At 61.0% G+C, this 14,642-nt stretch overlaps 2 protein-coding genes across 6 annotated transcripts; both read right to left on the minus strand.

Moving 5' to 3' along the window:
• Positions 1 to 148: 148 nt before the first annotated feature.
• hgfac (HGF activator) lies at positions 149 to 3,815 on the minus strand. 3 transcript variants are annotated; one of them, XM_077742137.1, is made up of 14 exons: positions 3,535 to 3,815; positions 3,414 to 3,453; positions 3,068 to 3,161; positions 2,921 to 2,994; positions 2,697 to 2,849; positions 2,482 to 2,625; positions 2,162 to 2,272; positions 1,911 to 2,085; positions 1,742 to 1,839; positions 1,427 to 1,652; positions 1,211 to 1,350; positions 987 to 1,127; positions 670 to 812; positions 149 to 590 (listed from the first exon to the last, which is right to left on the minus strand). In XM_077742137.1, the coding sequence occupies exons 1-14, from the start codon at positions 3,583 to 3,585 to the stop codon at positions 417 to 419; spliced, it is 1,764 nt and encodes a 587-aa protein (XP_077598263.1). In that variant the 5' UTR covers positions 3,586 to 3,815; the 3' UTR covers positions 149 to 416. The 3 variants fall into 3 exon arrangements, with proteins under 3 accessions (XP_077598263.1, XP_077598262.1, XP_077598261.1); XM_077742136.1 differs by having other exon boundaries at positions 2,697 to 2,846; positions 3,414 to 3,815; XM_077742135.1 differs by having other exon boundaries at positions 3,414 to 3,815.
• Positions 3,816 to 3,909: 94 nt separating this feature from the next.
• On the minus strand, positions 3,910 to 14,431 carry LOC144213591 (regulator of G-protein signaling 12-like). Of its 3 annotated transcripts, XM_077742130.1 has the most exons (18): positions 14,188 to 14,428; positions 12,143 to 13,681; positions 11,516 to 11,611; positions 8,855 to 8,876; positions 8,539 to 8,708; positions 8,358 to 8,450; positions 8,146 to 8,289; positions 7,864 to 8,046; positions 7,627 to 7,783; positions 7,451 to 7,551; positions 7,206 to 7,364; positions 7,058 to 7,131; positions 6,853 to 6,979; positions 6,671 to 6,767; positions 6,440 to 6,498; positions 6,175 to 6,292; positions 5,493 to 5,873; positions 3,910 to 4,367 (listed from the first exon to the last, which is right to left on the minus strand). In XM_077742130.1, exons 2-18 carry the CDS (start codon positions 13,646 to 13,648, stop codon positions 4,177 to 4,179), a joined length of 3,678 nt encoding a protein of 1,225 aa, XP_077598256.1. In that variant the 5' UTR covers positions 13,649 to 13,681; positions 14,188 to 14,428; the 3' UTR covers positions 3,910 to 4,176. The 3 variants fall into 3 exon arrangements, with proteins under 3 accessions (XP_077598256.1, XP_077598255.1, XP_077598257.1); XM_077742129.1 differs by having other exon boundaries at positions 7,451 to 7,783; positions 14,188 to 14,429; XM_077742131.1 differs by lacking the exons at positions 3,910 to 4,367; positions 6,175 to 6,292 and having other exon boundaries at positions 5,708 to 5,873; positions 7,451 to 7,783; positions 14,188 to 14,431.
• Between the last annotated feature and the right edge of the window lie 211 nt (positions 14,432 to 14,642).

Raw genomic sequence — 14,642 nt, forward strand, 5'->3', positions numbered from 1 at the left:
TTGTTTATGTTTACTTTCATTTGATCAGCTGTTTCTGGTCTGGTAAAGTAAAGTGGTAAGATTTTCCATGTATTTATACATATATGTAAGGGCGAAAACAAAATTTGGTAAGATCACAAATGGTTCGAGGTTGACAGGTATGCGTTTCGGCAATTTGATGTATTATGAAACAAGATGGATGTCTTTAAATGGAGTAAACATTAGAAGTGCAGCTATGTACGATATCTTTGTTCTGCTTTGACCTTTTTAAAAGCAAATTAGGATCAGGTGTAATGGATAGTTTCATCGGGTTTTCCACGCCGCTCTCGTCCCCTTCTCCGTGAGGGTGGTAGAAGAAACTTGTCGTTGGTCCCCGGTCCGCCCGTCATTTGAGCCCGAATCGAAACAAGTGGACGTCCCGGAGCGTTTGTTTTCATTCACGTCTTGGGAGCCGTCCGTCGGATGACGGAATTGATCCAGTCCACGTAGTTGGCCACTTTGGTGTAAACGCCCGGTTTTCCCGACGCTTCGCACTTGTCCCCCCAGCTGACGATCCCGTACAGGAAGTGGACGCCGTCCTTGGCGCAGGCTAGCGGGCCCCCGGAGTCCCCCTGGAGAAGAAAAAGCGCGCTAGCGGCTCCGGTCGGACCGGCACGGAACGCCGACCGGGCCGCCAGACGTCCAATTCACCTGGCAGGCGTCCACGCAGCCGCGGATGCCGGCGCAAATCATGTCGCCGGTGACGTGGTCGCCGTACACTTCGGGCTTTCTGCAGTCCTCGTGGCGGATCAGCCTGACGCCCGCCTCCCGCAGGTTGGAATACCTATTGTCTCCTGGGGGTGGGGGTTCATTGGCACTCAATGGGACGGCAGTCATTAACCTTTGCATCACAGCGGGCTCTCCCATATTAGATTTGCCTTTTCATGGCAACGGCCTGTCCGCTGGTTTTGTCCCCACCTCGCTTGCGTTGTGTGTGGCGTGTAGCCACGCCTACACGTGACACTCACCTTCGTGCACGTGCCCCCAGCCGCTGATGGAACAGCAGTAGCCGTCGGGGAAGGCCACGCCGCCGTCGGGGAGGCAGATGGGCCCCACGAACGGCGTCCGCTTGACGCAACGCCCGTTTTGCTTCTTCAGCTTGACCAGAACTGCATGGAAAGGCCTTTTTTAATAGGGCTTTGGCCGGGTGACCCTCGTGCGCTCGCCCTGGGCCCGCCCCTCCCCGCCTTACCGATGTCGTGGCGCGTGGGGTTGAAGACGGAGAAGCGTTTGGGGAGGACGTACTTGTCCACGGCGAAGGAGCGCGATTCCGGACCGCTGACGTTGAAGAGGTGCTGGCCCAGGACCACGCGAACGTCCCGCTTGGGGGGGCTGCTCGCACCCCGTCCAAAAGAGACTCTTTTCCAAACGGCCTCAAAAAAGGCAGCCGCCTCGGCGGCACACCTACTTGCGGAAGAAGCAGTGCGCCGCCGACAGCACCCAGCAGGAGGCGATCAAGGTCCCGGCGCAAAAGTCGTCGCCCCCGATGTAAATGGCCGCCATCCAAGGATGGGCGCCGGGCAGGGCCGCGCTGCCTCCCATGATCCGGCCCCGTACCGCCGCCGGCGGCCTCTTCTTGTGTTTTTTCCCGCACGTGGCCTTGGCCTTGGCCGCCTTGGTCCTGCGAGAGGAGACTGCCCCCAGTGGTGGCTGTTATTGCTGCGTTTGGATTGGATGGGGCAAAACACTGGGGGTAACCCCCTCTACCCCCAATGCCACTCACACACTCGCGCCTTGCAGGGCGGCACGGCGCAGTACTCCCACGAGATGGCGCTCCGGCTCAACGTGTAGCACCACGGTTTCTGGTCTCCGTCGGGATTCCTGCGCTCACCGGCGCGCCATCGGTTGGCCGTGGAAAAAGTAGCCGGTCCGATTAGCGCGCCGCCGCCTACCTGCAATAGGCGTGCTGCCCCAGGCCTTTGAGGGCGGCGTGGCGCACCGTGCCCAGGTGGAGCTCGTCGTACAGCAGCTCCGAATCCCACGGCAGGCAGGGGGCGCCGGACGCCGCCGTGGACGCCAGGCCGCGGTAGGCGGCGCCCCGCCCCTCGTAGCACCGGCTCTCCGGCTCTGGAGAAGGCGCCTGGCGCTAGAACGGGGCACGGCCAATGGCGGTGGCGGCGGTGGCGGCGGCGGTGGCGCTCACCCAGGCTACAGCGGGGTCCTCCGTAGCCACGGCGACAGTGGCACACACTCTCGCCCGTGGTGGCGATGGTCCGGCACCGCCCCTGGTTCTGGCACGGGTTGGAGAGGCAGGCTGGACGAGGAAAGCAAAGTGGGTTTTGCGTGGGGCCCCGCCCGCCCCGCCCCGCCCCGCGTCAGCGCAGCGTGAGCACGACCACGGACACCCTGCCGGGCGTGTCCCATTTCCCCCTGGCTTAGTCACCGTGAGTCATCTGCTCTTGGCATTCATCCACAGGGATGAAAATGTAGGGAGGGGCCCGGACCGCTTGCACCGAGACTCACCCGTGTAGCGGGCGGGCCGGCACCGCACCTCGCCGCCGCCGCCGCCGCCGACGCAGGTGCACTGCTCCACGGTGCGCAGGTGAATGCGGCCCCAAGACTGTCCGGCGTGGTAATGGCGCAGGTGGCCGCTTTCGTAGCAGCGCTCTGAAAGAAGAAAAGTGGACCCTTGATTTTAAGCATCTTCGGCTTGGGAAGGGGACCCTCGATTCACTCACGGTGCTGGCAAAAACTCCCAGAAAAGCCCGCCGGGCAGGAGCACTCTGCCGCCGCCGCCGCCGTCGCCTGGCACCGACCGCCGTTCTGACAGCCACACGGATGGCCCGCCCGTCGCCACGGCCGGACCGCACCCGCCGCCGATCGGGATCCTTCTGGTAGAAAAGGGGGTCGGAGGGTCAGCCGCCGGAAGCGGCTAGGGCCGCGGAAAGGGCGAGGCCTTCACCGTTGGGCGGCCCCGGCTCCTGGGCGCAGAACCCCCACTGGCGGTCTCGGTCAAAATTGGCCGTCAGAGAGCACCTGCGGGTAAAGGCGCCACATACTTGAGCGCCACGCCCACGGGCGGGGATGGCCTTTTCTAGGACATTCTCACCAGGGTCTGGAGGCCAGGACGCGGACGCAGCCGTGATGAATCTGGCCGCCTTGGCGAAATGGCAGCGCGCACTCTTGGCCGCCGGTGGTGACGACTGCGGGGAGAGGGGGAAAGGACGTTTGCATCGCCTTCAAGTTGTCACGTGCCAAATAGAGAACTCCATCTGCGTTCCTTCCACTTGACCCCCCCTATCCCCTTCTCACTCATTCCGTTTCAATAGCCAAAGGACGTCAACGCACGTAACGCCAATGGAGTCGTCAGCGGACAGAGCGGGAGTTGCGCAAAAAGAAAAAGCAGCCAGGACGGACGGGACAAGAGCGGCCGGCACGTAATCGGGTCAGGTTACCTCGGGGACCCTTGGCGTCCGTCTGGTTGGAGATGGTCACCTGGGGAGAAGGAAGAAAAAGCAGCCCAGATGTGCCCCCTTTTCCTCCCACGTTCCCCGCAGCGTCGCGCCTTTCACTCACCGCCGGCACGCAGAGAGCAAGCGGGAGGAAAAGGAAGAACGCTTGTGTCATGTCGCAAGTATGCGTCGGCACGGGCGATCCGCCGCAGTCGGCCGGGGATTCCAAACGGGAGGAAGAGAAAAAAAAAGAAGAGGAGAGGAAAGCGCCTGTCACGTCACGCGCCCAACTTTTAAGGCTCTCTGCGCCGCGCAAGTTGGATCCTGTCCCGCGTGGGGGCCAGCCTTTGCGTCATCGTCGTCGTCGTCCTCGCACGCCGCCCGACGGCCCGCCCCCAGAGTCGAACCCAGTCCAAATTGCTCAATCGGAGGGAGGCGGGGTGGACCCGACCAGAAGACCCTTTTCAAGGGTTTTGTTTAAAAAAAAAGTCAAACAAGATTTCTCGGGAGGAGTCATTTTACTATTGGGAATGTTAACTAGATTGGAAGCAAACAAGGCGTGCCTCATTGTTAGCCGTCTTATTTCGCTCCCCCATTTGCAGTCAGTTTTTGCCAAAAGCACTTTTGTCCGTCCGCTGACTGACGGCACACCGCTTTGCCTTTCTCTCCTTTTGACGGCAACGGCGCACGAATGCTTCCCCCCCTCGCCGGCGAGAATGTCCGTCCTTCATGGTGGCCTTTTTTGGGCCTGGCCAAAGTGCAACAGTTAGACCACGGTGGCTTTGAAAAGGTCTTCCGGGCCGGGGGGAGTCCGTCGGGGGTCGTCCGGGCCCCCGGAGGGCCCCCGGCGGGCCGCGCTCATCCGGCTCTGGCACTGGCGCAGCTGGGCCGCGTAGCCCCGCAAGCTGGGGCCCGGCTCCGGGTGCTCCCCCCCGGGCTCCCTCTCTTCGGCACCACCTGGAAGGAAAGAAGAAGAAAAAAAAGGCACGTTGACTGGCAAAAACAAACGCAACTGCCCTTTCTCCAAAACTTTTTTTACCCCCCCCCACCCCTCCCTCCAAGCGGACAAATTGTGTTTTGAGGGAGTTGAAAGGCGTTTGCTGGGACTGGGGGTGGGGGGCATCCTCCGTCCGGTGTTGCGCAAGTGGCCGGGTGGCTCTCCGACAGCTGACCTCCATCCAGAAGAGGGTGACGCGGTGCGTGGGGATTGTGTAATCAGGAAGTGCGTCCAAATGGTTCGTCACACGGCACGTGCGCTCACTTTTTGGGGGAGAGCAATTTTGCTGACTTTGCAGACTGTGTTGAATCGTATCGTTTTTTTTTAAAGGATCATCCAAGCGTTTTGGATTGATAGATATGCTTTTTGTGTCAGATTGCAACTTCTCTATAGATATATACACTGTGTGTGTCTATCGCATTACATTTTGGGTCCTTTTTAAAAACGATTCCTGTATTTTAGGAATGGAGTAAATACAACTTGGCATGATCTTTCGTCACTAGTTGATTGAACCCGGCTGGGCTTTTGCCTGTGCGATGTCGCCCTCTAGCGGCCAAAGAGAATGTTCCCTTGTAGCTGATGACCCTGCTCGTATAGTAAGTAGGTGGCCAAGTTTGGGTCACGCCATCCGCTTTCTTGTCTAAATCCACGGTGGGTCCATCTTGATGACATTGTTTGTAAAATACGGCCCGCCATTCAATTGCTTTTTGCCTCTCGATATATACGCCTCGGTAACTCTTCTCTCATTGCTGTCAAATGGGTTTCCCGGCTAACGACTTTTTGGAGAGTCTAAAGCGGCCTCCAAACTATTCCATCGGAGAGCGGACCGGGACGCCGGGAAATCAGGATGTGGGGGCGGGAGGAGACCGAGCGACGGCCGAGCTTTTATTCCCAGAAAGACGAGTACACGCCGTGGATTGGCTGGTCCAAACGGAGGCCACGGAAGCCAAAAGAAGAAGGCCTGGCAAAGGGCTCTCAATCTCCAAATCCGCCAGCATCCGCCTCCCCGTTGGGGCCAATCGGACGTCCATTTGCCCCGCGGGCCGTCGGCCTTCCCCCCAAAGGAACTTTGGCCGCACACACACCTGGACGGGATTTTGCCTCTGCGTCTCGGGCTCCGGGGCAGGTCGGCGGAAGAAGCGGAAGAGGCGGCGGGGTGAAGTTGGCCTCGGGCAGGCTCCCCTCCAGGGACGGCACGGGCGACGGGAAGGCCGGCAACGGCGACCCGCCGTCCTCCTCCTCCTCCTCCGCCGGACGGAGGCGGGGCCGGGCGCCGAGGGGCGGCCGGCCGGACGCCGGCGGGGACCCGGGACTCTGGGGGCGGCCGGCGTTCTGCCGACGTGGCCTCGGGGGCTCCGGGGAGGGGGGCCGCAGGAAATCGGGGAGCACCAAGTCTTCTTTGCTCAGCAGGCCGCGTTGGTCGTCCGCCCGGCTGCTCTGCGCCCGACTCAGCAGCTCCAACAATTCTGAGCGGGGGGGAAAAAAAACAAACAAAAAAAAACGGCTCGAGGATTCTGGCGGGATGAAGACGGCGGACGACGGCGGACGACGGCGGACGACGGCGAGCCACCAAGCGAGCGCGCAACACCAAAGGGAAGGAGGTGGCTCTCTTGCGACGGGCAGTGGCGGAGGCCTAGCGGGGCGGGGGCCACGGCTTTTTCTCTCCGTCTGCGTTCCGTCCGTTTGAAGTGGGAATGCGGCATTCCCACCGGAAAGGGACGGCGCACGGGTGGCTGACGCCGGCCGATAGGCGAGGGGCAGCGTTACCTTCGGCTTCGTCTACATTAATCTTTTTCTGGTTTCTCTTTTGGCCAGGGAGCGCCGAGTCCGCTCCGGACTCTCTCCCGCCAACCTCCTCGGGCGTGGCCCACCTCCGGGACTCTCCCTGCAGACGTAACGACGACCGGCCAGCGTGCGAGAGAAACAGAGAGAGATAGAGAGAGCCAGCTCCGGGTCAGAGTGAGTGGGAAAAAGCCCCCAGCCCAGCCCAGCCCAGACAAGGCCCCCCCCAGCGTGAAGGAGACGGACTCACTGTCGCCGAAAGGCTCCCGGGCGGCGCCGACTTTTTCAGGTGAGTGCTCTCGGACGCCTCTGGCGAAAGACAATGGTGGCTTTTTAGTGGTTAGTCCCCGTGGTTAGCCATTTTTCTTGTTGTCATGCGAGGCAACCTTTCAAATGGAAATCCTTCCATCCACTTAGCATGACCAAAAGAGGCACTTCAGGAAAAGACCCCCCGCCCCCTTGCTTTGCTCCCATTCGATACCTTGGGCTAAAGGCGCGTGGCCCCGCTCCAGCACCACCCGCAAGCCGTCCAGAGTAGAGACGGGGGCTCCCAAGTCCAACGGCTCCGTCCGGCCCGCCTGCGACAGAGCAGTTAGCCATTCAGTGAGCCCATTCGACCCTAACCCAGCCAAAAGCACACGACCCAACCAACAGAGCACTTACTATTTTCACCACCAGCTCGGCCAGCGGGAGGCCGTACTTGGCCGCCACCGGACGTAAAACTTCGGCCACGGGCTTTCCCGGTTTGGCTTTCAGCCCCACCGAGCGGTTGATGGGAACCAGGTCCAGCCTGAAGCGAGGGAAAAAAAAAAAGGCCGCTTGAGGGCGAACGTGCCGACGTGCCATCGGCCACCGGGGCGGGGCGCACCGAAACAGGGTCCTCTTCTCCAGTCGCAGCTCTCGCGAGCTCAGGGTCACGCAGTCTTGGTCCAAAACCAAAGGCTTTAAGAGAAAGAAAATGCAACGGCGTCAGCCCCGAGGGGGCTGGGGGCCGGGAGAGCGCATTTTCCCTTCACCTTCTCCCCCCCGACCAGGAAGAGGTCCACCGCCGCCACGTTGACGCCGACGCCGGCGCACACGACCTGGAGGAGGTCTCGCACGGAGGCGCCCGGGCGCAGGGCCACGGACGAGCGGGAGCCGTCGGGCAGCGTCACCTTGCAGCGTCTCGGGGACGGCTGAAAGGGAGGAGTCGGGGCCCCCGGCCGGCCGGCTCAGAGGGGGGCTGGCCAGAGTGACCCCGCTTCGCCCGGCACAATCTTACCTCCTCCGTCTTGCCGGCCGAGCAGGACGCCGCCGTGTCCAGGCTGGCGCTAGACGACAAGGAGCCCTGCGACTCCCTCCGCCCGTGACCGGCCCAATAGTCTGCGCGTTGGGGCGGAGCCACGTTTAAAGTGGCGTGGAGAGCTTGGGCGTGACCGCCCGGGGTGGCGCTCTTACCTAACTCGCCGACCTCCTTCTTCTTGGGACCCTTGCCAAAGCTGCGGTTGCGAGACCACGAGAAGAAAATGCCCCGTTTTTTCTCGCCGCTCTCGTCCCTGCCGTCCTCGTTGAGCGAGCCGCCGCCTCCGCCGCCGGGCCGCGCCTTCCCGCAGTCCTGCGCGGCGGCCACCACGGACGTGAGGCCTTCCGCCCGTCAAAAGGCCGCGTACCCCTCCCCCGGTCACCCCAAAGCACCTTCTTGGGAGTGGAAACGGCGGAGCGGTCCGAGCCGGCGCTGTGCTTGGACGGCGCCGGACTGCAGGGGATCTGGTAGGGATCCGGCAAGGGCAGGCCCTCGGCTTCGGCGCGCAAGCACTCCCGGTAGAGGGAGGACTTGAGGAAACGGGAGTAGCTGTCAAACTTCATCAGGTTGAAGATCTGGCGACAGACGGAAGCGGCGGCGGCGGCGGCGGCAGTGAGCTTAAACCCGTCCCAGAAATGATGGAGCTCCTCCCACTCCTCCGTCCCAACCTTTACCTGCAGCTGCTGCGTCCTGAACATTTCGGGTCTGGGGGACGTGAGGACGTCGTCGGCCAGCTGGGCTTGGCTGTCGATGTTGACCGGCATGGTGGCCCGGCTGGACAGGAAGCTGTCGTAAATCTCGCCGGCTCTCCGGGACAGCTGCCGCGTGAGAGGCAAGGTGCCGCCAATCGTGTAGATGTCGCCGGTCACGCGTAGCCGCCACTCACCTGTTTTTTGTCGCTGGCGGGAACGCGGCCAAAGTATTCGCAGGCTTGCCAGAACAAGATGTTCTCCTGGCTGAACTCCTTCTTGAGGAATTCCTGCCCAGACGGACGGCACGACAACTTAGCATCGGCCGCCGCCGCCACCGCCGCCACCGCATGGGGAGCGCCCTTTCGGGCCGCTTACCGAGAAGTAGCGGACGCCCACGGGGTCCTGGAGGAGGCCCTCGAAGCAGGCGGCCCAGCCGGCCGCGCCCCCTTCCGGTATCCCCCGCCGCCGCCGTCCGGCCGCCAGACTGCCGTTACTGTCCAGGCTGTCGCGGCTGCAGCATCCCTGCAACTGCACGCCGCCGTAGTCTGCGGGGGCAAAGGTGGTCCGCCGTCAGGGTGGTCCGCCGTCTGGGTGGGCCGCCGCGGCCGGGTGTCGACCGCCGAATTCCCACGGATGACGGAAGGCTCGGCCGCCGGCCCCCCCGCTTCACGCCGATTGGACTCGTACTCACCGCCGTCCGAGGAAGCCGCCGACTGAAAGAGAAGAAAGAAAGATGGGGGTGAGAGGCCGCCCTCTTTCCAAAGCAACGCCAGCCGGCCGGCCGGCCACATGTGCGCTCCGCTCCAGCGAGGCCTTTTTTTTTATTTTTTATTTTTTACAAGCCTCCAGCTGCCGGGTTCCACCCCGAGGCCCCTCCTTGCGCCTGGGCGCTTTGAAGCAAAGGCGGGCCGACCATCTGCGTGTCTCTTTGACCCCCCCCCCCCCCCCGACCAGAAAAAACAAAGACCAAGCTCCAGCTCAAACTAGCCGTAGCTTCTGAGGAAGAAAAAAAAAGCCACGGCGGTGTGGTGATGTCATGTTTCCCCAAATTTGGAGCAGCTTTTAATAGCTCAGGTGACCGCAAACATAGACTTGTAGAAAAGGCGCCGGCGCAAAAGACAGCATTTCGCCAAGACTTGTCTGGACACGCCGTCTCTCTTGGTATTCCCAAAAAGCGTCGCTGGCTGAACCAAGAACCATAGAACAGAGCCCCCCCCCCTCCAAAGAGTGGTTTGCGAGTGTTGGGGTGAACCGCAAGAAAAACTGCTGACTCGACCCAAAAAAGAGAAGAGCTGGAGGGGGGAGGAAAGTTGAAATGCCTTACTTACGGCGTTAAAGTTCCACGTCCTCTTGAAAGAAAGCCTCTTTTTGAGGCTCATTGTTTTCCCCGACAACTCGGCAGAGTAGTTGCGCGCGCGCGCATACCTGAGCGAGCGCTCCCCGCCCAAAGCCTGACGCCCGCCCAAAGACCGCCCGTCCGCCCGGCCCACCGTGTCTGTGCAAGTCGAAGGAAGGGTAGAGAGGGAGGGGAAAACCTGAAATTTGACATAGACCGGACCTACAAGGATCTCTGGGCAACCGCCCCGTCGTCCACGCCGTCTATCCGACGTTGACGGGGACTCGCCACCCCCCCTCACGAAACCACCCCCCCCCCCCTTTCCATGCAAGCACTGGGCTCTCGGTCGGAAAAGGAAAAAAAAAAAGCCATGGGGATAAATTGCAACCATATGAAGTCGGTGGCGCCTTTTATGTGCCGGATTTTGGAAGCACCCCCATTTGGACTGTGGGGTGAGAAAGGCACATTTAACGCGTGCGGTCAGAGAAGGCCGAGGGGTCGCGCCTCATGATGTACGGAGCCGGCTCGTCGCCGGCGTTATCCGCCACCGACCAAAATAACATCAAGGCCACTTCCTTTTGGGGGAGAAGAGATGCCGCCACCGCTGCGATAAGACTGGGGGGGGGGGGGGGGGGGGGGGTTCCCTCCTCCTCCTCCTCCTCCTCCTCCTCCTCCAAAGTAATGCCATTTCATTCTCTGAATATGTGCACTTTCCCACGCTACCACAAGTTTTTCCCCTTTTTGTTTTGCCCTAAGATTCCATTGAAAATGTTTCTTCACTTTTTGGGCTCCACCAAAGCCAAGACCGGCTCGCAGCGGCCGGCGTCCAACCCCCCCACCGCATTGAAATGGGCTTCCATGGCCACACGGGGGGCGCAACGACCTCTGTAAAATGAGCGCTCCCCACGGTTCCTAGCCAGCCGGCCCTGGGGACCACGTGAAGTGACCGCACCCTCGTGTTGCTATTTTGCTCCTAATTTTTTTTTTTCAAAATGACAAGAACAACAACAAAACGCCCCCCAAATGGAGTGGAAACCCGACACGTGTAATTATCCCAGCGACTGGTGCCCCCGTCCCGCCGAGGGCCAATCGGCCAGGAGGGTTGGCTTCCCGACTTGAGGTCCCGCCGTCTCATGGGCCGGAAGGGCGGAGAAGAAGAAAAAAAAGCCCTCCCTCATAAAAAGTGCTTGAAAGAAGCAAAGCCCTCCCCCCTCCCTCCCTCGCCAAAGTGATTTATTCCTTTGGAAGAAGACAAAGGAATATCAAGAAACATGGCAGGATTTGAAATGCCAAAGCCATGCCAATTGGGCATCAAGTCATCTGATATTGGATTCCGCCAAAGGCCCGGCAAGTAACGGAACGCGCTCCCCACATTGAGCCCCCCCCCCAACAATCAGACGGCCGGCGTAATTCTTCTCCCGCTCAACAAAGCCACGGACGGCCGGCACGATCCGTCCCATGGGCCAGACGGAAGGAAATTCTGTCCCCGAGTCCAAGAAAATCAAGACTTACAGAGTGGAGTGTCACGCCGAGCTCCATGAATGGCGCTCCAACGGCTCCATTGGCGCAAAGATCCCGGCAGCAACCTGGAACCCCCTCCCGGCCGGCCGGCTGGGCGGCTGGGCGGCTCTCTCTACTTCCCCGTCCCAGCAGCCTGGAACCCCGGCTCTTTCTGCTTCCTTAATTTCCCGGCGTCTCCGTCCCTCCCCCTCTCTCTGGCTCTCTCTCTCTCTCTTTCTCTCTCTCTGGCTTTTTTGGCGGTGGTAAATTCCTCCTCCGTGTTTACCTCCCGCCCCCGTGTCTTCTTCAAGCCGCTTCTTCCCCGCCCCCGCGAAGGGGGGTGTCACCAAGCACCGGGCCCGTCTTAAAGCACGCCACACGGGTGGAATGAAGTCATTTGGAAGATGGGGACGCCGCAAGCAACGCAGCACGTGGTCCTGGCCCGGTGGCCACTTAGGCCTCCCCCGGCCGGCTAAGGAAAGCCACCCCGTCCGTCCCACCGTCAACGGCGCTTACCTCCAGGTCGTCCAGGGATCGAGCCAGGCGCTTGACGGTGCGGTGGCGGCGTCGTCTAGAGGCGCGGAGTCCCGCCAGTCCCCAAAAGCTGGAGCTCTGTCGAGAGACGGCAAAGCGTGGCGCTGTTAACGACCACGCGTGTGACCTTGTTCCCACCGAGAAGCGAGGCTCCAAAAACACAAGCTATGGCTGACATTTTAGCTGTCACTGAAAAAAGACAATACGGCGCGGATACTAAACTCCCCGGACCGGGAGATTTTTTGGTTTTTTGTTTGCGGAGGCTTGTCACAAACGGACAAGTACACGGGCCTCGTGACATAGACTTATAGACCATAACATCGACTTGCTACACGTACTGCACATTTGCCTCATGATAAATGGACAAATACGGTGATGGTGCCTTTTCCTAAACGGAGCTATAGTTACCTCCTGTGGACAAATTAGGTATTGCATGAGAAGTTGTCTTTTTTCTATTAAGGGGGGAAATCATTGGAATATTACATGGCATGTATATTTTGGGGAGGATCATGAAAATGATCTCCAGAGGAACGAAATATCTCAATTGAAACTCTTTTGTTTTACTAGGAGAAAAGTCCAAATCAAAAAGAGGCCCGGAGGAGGACTCACGTGGTTCTTGCGCTCGGCGAAGGCTTGGGTCCACTCCTCTTTGGGGGGCATCATGGGGAAGATCTCCACAGACCCATACCCGTCCGGGGGAACCCGGCCCCTCGGGGGTGCCGGCTTCCGCTCGCCACCGTTGGACGTCGTCCCCCGGGTCTCCGGGTCGCCGTTGGCGGATCTGGCCCATTTGGACTTGGAGAACCAGCTCCGGCCGGCCTTGGGGGGCTCTTCCCAGACCTCGTCCACTCCGGCCCAAGGTGCCAACGGGGGTGGGGGCTTGAATCGGAACCGGAGCTGGGGCGGGGGACCCCCGTAAAACTCCGTCAGCGAGTCGGGCCCCGCCAGCCACTCGGAGAGAGTCTCCGGCTGCCGCCCGGGCCCGTCGGGCGGGACGCCGTCCGGGACGCCGTCCGGGGACTTGGGACGGTCCCACAGAGAGGCCACCGCCTCCTCGGGGCCGTGGCTCCTCCCCGGGCCACCCGCGCCCACGTTCCCCCGGCCCGTCTCCGTCTCCAGCTTGGCCCGCAGCCTCTCCACCGCGCCCCCCATGTCGCCATACAGCGGCGTGACCAAACGGAGCACGTCCGGCGGAGCCCGGGGGAACTCCGGGCAGGTGGCGGGGGCGCGGGGATCCGGGGCGCAGTCCAGGCCAAAGCGCCCGGCGATCCCGGCGTGCTCCCGGTGCCGGGCCAGCTCCGGGTCGATGTAGAAGACGTGGCAGGAGGCCCTCAGGGGCCCGTCTTGCGGCAGGCGGCCCCGGCTGACGTGGGCGCTGGTCACCAGGCAGAAGAAACGGGGGTCCTCGGCGCAGGGGGCCCCCAGGAGCAGGTTCTCGGCGGGGAAGGCGGCCAGCACGGCCCCGGCGTCGTCGCGCAGCCGCACGCAGTCGCCCGTCAGCGTCATGACCACCAGCGTGTGCGTGTCCTGCTCGGTGCCCAGCTGGCGGATCCGCTCCCGGATGGACTTCAGGCCGTGCTCCTCCGAGAGCCGCGTGTTCAGGATCAGCTCTGTGGAGCTCAGGTAGCCCACCACCAGAGTGCCGTTGGGAAGCTTGCGGCCCGGAGCGCTCTGGCCACCGCCGCCGTCATGGCCGCCGCCGCCGCCACCCGCCGAGATCTCCAGCCGCCGACGCCGCATGTCCGGTTCCGACAGGGGCCTCTGCTTCTTGGCCAGCGAGCGGCACGGCGCCCCCAGCCTCTTTGGGCCGGTCAGAAGCGGGTCGTCGGGCAGGACCGCCAGCACCAACCGCAAGGGGCCCTCGGCGCCGCCGATCAGACGCACCACGGCCTCGTGCGTGGCGCCAGACACGTCGGCGCCGTCCACGGCCACGATGCCCTGTCCCCGCCGCAGTCCCGCCAGGTGGGCGGGACTTCCTTCCAGGACGCCGCTCAACAGACAGGGCCGCTCTCCGGACACGGTGAAGCCGTAGCCCGCCCGGCCGCGCTCCACCTCCACGCGGCGCAGTTGGCCGGACGCCGCCGTATCCGGATCGGCGCCCTCCGGGAGCCGCATCTGGACCGCCGGCTCTAGGCTTTCGCCGACATCCTGCGGTCGGAGAAAAGGAACCAAATGATTGGCCGACGTCCTTTTGGCACATTGAACATGGGGATTTCCAAGCATTATTTAAGGACACCAAAGGACACCAGATGAATGATTGGCTGATGTCCCATGAATGGCTTCAGGGGGAAAGTTCATTTGATAGTAACAACCAAAGTAACACACCACCACAAAGTGAAATATGGTGTCGAAAATAATAAGTGGAAATGTAGGGGGAAAAATGTGGTTATCTGTAAAGGCTTACTGCACGGGGGTCGGGCGGGGGGTGGGGGCTTTAAAGCGGGGTGCCAGCTGGCTCACCCCTTAATAAAAACACTTAAATGACAAGCAGACGTTTGGCATTGGTTGACTTTTTTCAAATATCAAATCTGAAAAGTCAACCACGGCAAAGAAGTTTTATGGTTTTCTCCTCAGTCGCCATTTTCGCGTCGCCAACGACACCCATTTTATTACTACCTTATTGTACACTACGCGACTACTTTTTTGCGCGTTACCTTAGTCGCTGTCGAGTGCTCCTAAAAGGATCATCATAAATGTCCCCCCAAGTCAGTCCAAACGGGTTCAAAAGTCCATATGTGACAATTTCACGTCTTGTTCCTATTCTTCTTTTTGTTTTGTTTAGTTTGTCCGGGGCAGTTATTCCAAACAATACACGGGGGTGGTGAATGAAGTGTCCTCCAAATGGCTCATAAACAAGCCCGCGGTGGTGCGCACGCGCAGCGACCTTCGAACAAAGCGGCATTGACGGTAGCCTTGACGACGCAGCAGCCTTCCCGCCCCCCCCTGAGCTTTTCCGTCTTTTCCCCGCGTTTGTCCAATCGGAGACGAGCTCTGCATTTGAACGGAGAAAAGCGATTCTATTGGCTGACCACGTCGGCATAGCGGAAGCAGGAAGCCCAGGCTTTTCGATAGTTGCAGGGTATTTGACTTAAATGGCCTTTTAATTCGA

The sequence above is a fragment of the Stigmatopora nigra genome, chromosome 20, assembly GCF_051989575.1.
Source record: "Stigmatopora nigra isolate UIUO_SnigA chromosome 20, RoL_Snig_1.1, whole genome shotgun sequence".
NCBI lineage: Eukaryota > Metazoa > Chordata > Actinopteri > Syngnathiformes > Syngnathidae > Stigmatopora > Stigmatopora nigra.

Coding starts and splice junctions, on each gene's coding strand:
- LOC144213591 (XM_077742129.1), bottom strand. CDS start 13,648: ATGCGGCTCCCGGAGGGCGCCGATCCGGATACGGCGGCGTCCGGCCAA. Junction 8,047..8,145: donor TCAGGACGCAGCAGCTGCAG/GTAAAGGTTGGG, acceptor GTCTGTCGCCAG/ATCTTCAACCTGATGAAGTT. Junction 4,368..5,492: donor AGAGGCAAAATCCCGTCCAG/GTGTGTGTGCGG, acceptor CTTTCCTTCCAG/GTGGTGCCGAAGAGAGGGAG.
- hgfac (XM_077742135.1), bottom strand. CDS start 3,585: ATGACACAAGCGTTCTTCCTTTTCCTCCCGCTTGCTCTCTGCGTGCCG. Junction 1,840..1,910: donor GGGCAGCACGCCTATTGCAG/GTAGGCGGCGGC, acceptor CGGTGAGCGCAG/GAATCCCGACGGAGACCAGA. Junction 1,351..1,426: donor GCGCACTGCTTCTTCCGCAA/GTAGGTGTGCCG, acceptor GGGTGCGAGCAG/CCCCCCCAAGCGGGACGTTC.